Below are 6000 nucleotides of genomic sequence, written 5' to 3'. Positions count from 1 at the left end.
GAATGAATGGGTGGAGGAGCGGTTGCCCTCGCCATCGCCAACGGTGGCCAAGTATTGGGGATCAGTAGAAATTCAGGGACATGCATGTATCTGGTTTTCCAATCAATCGCAGTCACCATCCCTGCTGAGGCCGTTGCAAGTTTTGCCAGCACAGCCTCCTTTTTACAGAAAAGTTAAAAATAACAATTACTTTTTTTTTTTTAAAGGTCAACCGCCCCCCCACCCCCACCCCCACCCCCCTCCAGCTCGGCGGGGGCGGGGAGACGAAGCAGCCTCCGGCCGCCCCGGCCCCGCGCGGGGTCCTCGGCGGGGTCGTCGGCCCGCTCCCGGCGTCCGGGGGGCGGGGCGAGGCGTGGGCAGGGCCGTCGCGGCTTTGCGCGCGGGGCGGGGCAGGTGGCGCTGCGACGGCGGCGGCGGCTGACAGAGGCGCGGCGCGCGGCCCCCGAGCGCGCTAACGCGGTCCCCGCCGGAGCCGCGGCGTCCCCGGTGCGGCCCTCGGCCCCGCTCCCGACCCCGCATCCCGCCGGCCCCAGGATGGGCGCGCGCGCCGCGGGCGGGCCCCGGGCCCGGCCCGGGCTCCTGCTGCTTCTCCTGCTGCTGCTGCTCGGGCTCCTGGCCCCGGGCGCGCAGGGGGCGCGGGGCCGCGGCGGCGCCGAGAAGAACAGCTACCGCCGCACGGTCAACACCTTCTCGCAGAGCGTCAGCAGCCTGTTCGGCGAGGACAACGTGCGCGCCGCTCACAAGGTGGGCGCCGGGCTCGAGCCTGCGGTCACCTTGCCCGGGCCAACGCGCACCTGGCTCCCGGGGCCGGCCCGGGCCGTGCGCGGCCTCCGGGGCCGCGGGGCGGCGGGGAGAGGGGAGGCCGGCCTGCGCCCCGGGGCCTCTGCGGCCTGCGGCCCCCCGCGCGCGGCCGGGGTCGGGCCCGGCGGCCGGTGGCGGCGCATGGCCGGGGGCGGGGGGCGGGGGGCGGGCGCAGGGCCTCGGGGCGCCCTCTGCCCGGCGCCGCACTTCTCCTTGGACCTTGCCCGCGGGCGCGGCGCGGCCCCTGGGCTGCGCCCACGCCGGCCGCGCCTCTCATTCATTCATTCAGCGCGTTTGAATGAGCACCTACTGTGAGCCAGGCGCCGCGCGCGCTGCCCAGGGGGCGCCCTGCCCTCTCCCCAGCAACCCCTGCGTTTCTGCCAGCCTCGCGCCGACCCACTTCCCCCGAGCACCTTAGGCCCTCCTCCTTCTGCTGCGAAGATATCTCGGCTTTTTTTTTTTTTTTTTAAACTTTACAAGAAAAGAAAGGGACCGATGCAGTCTCCTCTGTTGCTTTGGCCCAGTAACCCTCCTGAGCTCCTACTGTGTGCCGTCCCTTGATTCGGAGCGTTTTTACTTTGGAGCTGCTGTGTCGAGCGCTCAGGTGGAGCGCGGGAACGTGTGTCCGCACCCTGCGCTGCCCTCTGGAGCCCGGTGGGACAGGCTTCATTCGGGCCGAGAAAGGGGAAGTGAATGAAAGACAGTTGCATGTGGTAACGTGGTTCCCTGAGGACAGCCCTCGATGTTCCTCCTGTTGATGTCTTTGCTCCGGGCTACCCCTGGGGTTTGGGAACTCAGGTTCTGGCTACCACTTGACGGGCTGCTCGGCTTTGGGCCACGTGTGGCTTCATTTCCCTGAGCCTCAGTTTCTTTATCCTCTAAAAGGGGCTAATAATAATATCCCCTTCATTATGCGGTTGTAATTATGAATGCTTCCTGTAATTATGGTGCTTTCCTGGCCCAGAGTAATGACTGAATCTGTGTCAACTACATCGTTTTGCGGACATTCCGGCCAAGCCACACATCCACTTTGCTTAGCCCTGCTGGAAGGACTTTCAGGATTTAAAAAAAAAAAAAAAAAGTTTTCTGGTGCTTGAGATAAAACAAAACAAAACCCAACTCGGACTGGCATTCTTCTTGGGTCGAGATCAGAACTCTTTCTGGGGTGACCAAGGTTTGTGCCTTCCACGGGGCTAATACAAATCTGTTATTTGCTTAAAATGTGCTGAGTGCTTTTATAGATAGAGTCACTCAATTCATTCTCAGAAAAACCCTATGAGTAGGTACTGTTCATGTTTTCATTTTGTAGGTAGGGAAACTGAGGCACAGAGTGGTGATGTGAGTGGCTCCAAGTCAAACTGAGTGGCAGAGCCGGGAATTAAACCCAGGCAGCTGGTGCCTTCATGGGTCTTTATGCCTCATGACCCTTTCAGTTCCTCCCCTCCCCCCATCAACGCAGCATCTAGAAGGAGACTGACCTGACATTTCCTGCCGAGCGTCATGGTCGCCCAGACTGGCCGGGCTTGGGGGAGACTGTTTTGTAAATCTTAATCAAAAGATTAAGCACCAAAACTGGGTATGCTGGCGATGTCGTTTTCAGCATGCCTGGGGTTACTAAGTCGGAGCCGGACCGGCTTGGTGGGTTGTGAGGTTTGAGGGTGTTTAAAAGAAACACCCCATGGTCTAAGCTAGGCCTCGTCTGAAATAAACCTGCGGTGCTCTGGTTTGGAGCATGGGCCTTGCTGTCCAACAGACATGGATTGGAATTACTAGCTTTTGATCCTGGGCCAGTTGACTTGACCTCTCTGTCTCCTCTCCAGAGGAGATGAATTGGAGGGCCGAATGCGACTAGGTTGTATCATACCAGGTACTGAATGATTTTTTAGTAAATGGTGGGAGATATTTATGTAAGAAAGGGACTCTGGTAGGAAAGTGATATACTCACTGATTCAATTAAAAATTATGAAGCGGCTTGTACATGAGTGTTCATCGGAGTGCTTTTCACGTTAGCCAAAGGGTGGAGACAACCCAAATGTCTATCTGCTGATGAATGAATGAACTGTGGCCTGTCCAAGCATGGAATATTATCCGGCCATAAAGAGGAGTGGAGCACGGATAGGTGATACGCGGACGAACCTTGCAAACAGGTGAAAGAAGCCAGACACAAAAGGCCACATATTGTACAATGGCATTTGTGCGAAATGTTCCAGGACAAGCAAATCCATAGAGACTGAAAGCAGATGAGTGGTTGCTAAGGGGAGGGGGTGGGGTGGGGTGGAAAGTGACTGTTTCATCGATCGGGGGTTTCTCTTCCGGGCAGAAAATGTTCCGGAACTAGGCAGAGGTGAACTTGCACAGCATTGTGAACGTCCCATATGGCACTGAATCGTACACTTTAAAATGGTTCAACCGGTTAATGTTATGCTCTGTGTATATTACGACAATTTTCAAAAATTTCTTAAGCACCTGCCATATGAGCACAAGCCAGACAAAATCGTCCCCTCTCGAGGACCTTTCATAGGCAATAGATAAGTCAGAGACTTAAAACAAGATTATTTCGGAGTACTAAGTGCCGTTAAAGAGGTAAGAGAAGATGATGTGCTAATGATGACAGGTAATCTTTGTTTAAGCTTAGGATGTGTCTCTCGCTGTTCTAAGAGAGAGAGCCTCTCTTATCAGCCCTGTTTTACGGAGAAGGAAAGCAAGGCAATGGAAAGGTTGAACCTCTCGCCCCCAGTTCCACTAATCAGTTGGGGGGAGGACTGGGAGTGCCCACACTTGTCACCTCTGCAGAATTGGAAATGACTGGAACAGAGTGGCCAGGGAAGTGAGCTGAAAGAGAAGGAGCTGGAGGGACAGAACATCCCAGGCAAAGGCAACAGTGTGAGCAAAGGCCCTGTGGTAGGAACAGGTTTGGTGTGTGAGGGCCAGAGAGGGTCCGTAGCAGGGCTGTGGCAGGGTGAACAAGGGACAGAGGGAGATTGAGACCTAGGTCACACAGGACCTAGGGTTTAACAAGACATCAATAGTGATGCCAGAAAGGCCTTGTGGAGAGCCAGGAGGAAGAGATCTGGTGCCCTGCCTGGAGGCACTGGGGAGGGGATGGAGGAAGGGGTGTGAGTTGGGTCTGGGAAGATGGGTTGGCAGGGGAGGGAAGGGCTGAGACAAGGCTGGGGTCCGGTTCACAGGCAGCTGTGTTGGGGTGTGGATCTTGGGGAGCACAGGGGAAAAAATACAGCTGGACCCACGTGGTGGGAACATTTGAATGAGAAGCTGAGAGTTGGTGTTCTTCTTAGTCCTTTGTTCCTTAGTTGTTTTGTTTTTAAGAAGATTAACTTTTTTTTTTTTTTTAATAAGGCCGTAGCTGCATGCAATGCCATTTCACATAGTTCAAGAGTAAAAAAAAAATAAATCTGCTTGCCCACTCTGACCCCATCTCCCATTTTCCTTCCTAGAGTAGCCTGGTGTTCTGAGCATCCGTACAGATCCTGCCCCTTTGTGGGTTCTCTGTTTTTCATTATGCATGCTGCTCCACTCCCCCCCTCCCCCTCCCCCTCCCCCTCCTCCCCCTCCTCCCCCTCTTCCTCCTCTTCCTCCTCTTCTCCTTCTCCTTCTTGACAAATTTTGGCAACCAGATCTTATTGGTACATAAAGCTTTGCTTCCTTCCTTTTGGAGGAGTGCAGAAAGCAAACCATCATTCAGGACGTACCATAATTGAACCCATGCCTAATAGCTGACATTTTGTTAGCGTCCCCTCTTGTGCCCTCCAAACCTGGCTGCAGTAAAGGTCTTTCTATAGAGATTTTTGTGGGCAGGTTGTTAGAAATGGAATCGCTGAGTCAAAGGGTCTGTGCGTTCACAAGTGTTTATTTTTACTTTTTTTTTTTAAAGTTTATTTATTTCGAGAGGGGGGTGGGGCGGACGAAGAGAGAAGCCCAAGCACGCTCTGTGTTGTCCACGCAGAGCCCTCCCCGTGGGACTCGAGACCACACACGCGAGATCGTGACCTGAGCTGAAATCAAGAGTCGGACGCTCAACCCACGGAGCCCCCTCCATGCCCCCATTCACAAATTTTCAAGTTGGAATATAATCGGTGTGCTTTTCTCCATGAGAAGTATAAAGCATCGTGAACTGTCACACCCCGAACACACCCGTGTCACCGGCATGCGGATGTAGAAATGGATTGTTCCTTGGGGCGCCTGGGTGGCGCAGTCGGGTGAGCGTCCGACCTCAGCCAGGTCACGATCTCACGGTCCGTGAGTTCGAGCCCCGCGTCGGGCTCTGGGCTGATGGCTCAGAGCCCGGAGCCTGTTTCCGATTCTGTGTCTCCCTCTCTCTCTGCCCCTCCCCCGTTCGTGCTCTGTCTCTCTCTGTCCCAAAAATAAATAAACGTTGAAAAAAAAAAATTAGAAATGGATCGTTCCAGTTCCCCTGCCCCCCACCCCAAGGCAACCGCTCTCCTGACTTGTGGCAACATAAGTGAGTTTCGTGTTTACCCCCACTTCCATATACGCTTTCAATACCGTGAAAGACAACTGAATTGTTTTCCAAAGAATTCTGTGGGTTTCCACTCCTACCGAACGTGTGAGCTCTACCTTCCACACCTTGTCCGACGAAGTGCGTCATTAAGTTTTTTATTACGTGTTTTATTGGTTTTATTACATCTTTTCACATATGCAGACTCCATCAGCCTTTTCTTGTCTGGAGACTGCCTTTTGTTTTCTTTGCCATTTTTTCCTCTTGAGCTCTTTCTTTGTTTTTTGTTTTTGATTTTTTGAGATGCTGGCCCGTTTCGCTGTTCGCCGGCGAGCTTGTGGGGCAAAAATATCTCTGACGCTTTCCAGCCTTTTTTTCCCCGGCCCGTCTTAGCGGCTTTTTGGAGGTGTGACTGACATTACGCTTCGATAGACAGCGCATATTTAAAGTGGGACAAACGTGTCCGAAAGCGTACAGGTTGATAAATTTCGATGTGCGTGCACACCCGTGTAAACACCACCACAATCAAAACGTTTCTCGTTTTTATTACGAGAAATTTGGAAGTAAGGAACAGATGAAAGGCTGGAATGAAGAACAGCTAGAAACTTTCCCATTGGACCCACATTTTCACATTTTCCCCAAACTGGTTTCTCCCTTTTTCTTTACACACACACACACACACACACACACACACACACACACACACCGTTTTCTTCACGGAA

At 53.6% G+C, this 6000-nt stretch overlaps 1 protein-coding gene across 1 annotated transcript in view; it reads left to right on the top strand.

The window, feature by feature from the left end:
- The first annotated feature begins 256 nt into the window (after positions 1-256).
- The window catches only part of LOC122470128 (BRI3 binding protein), a 28933-nt gene continuing 23189 nt past the window's right edge, over positions 257-6000 (top strand). The window contains exon 1 of the mRNA XM_043557313.1: positions 257-744. Within this exon, the coding sequence (XP_043413248.1) occupies positions 535-744 (210 nt within the window). The 5' untranslated portion in view covers positions 257-534. The remainder of the gene's footprint in view (positions 745-6000) is intronic.

This window comes from Prionailurus bengalensis, chromosome D3 (genome assembly GCF_016509475.1).
Source record: "Prionailurus bengalensis isolate Pbe53 chromosome D3, Fcat_Pben_1.1_paternal_pri, whole genome shotgun sequence".
NCBI lineage: Eukaryota > Metazoa > Chordata > Mammalia > Carnivora > Felidae > Prionailurus > Prionailurus bengalensis.
The sequence above is the reverse complement of the archived record's forward strand: the minus strand, read 5'-3'. Positions and strand labels throughout refer to the sequence as shown.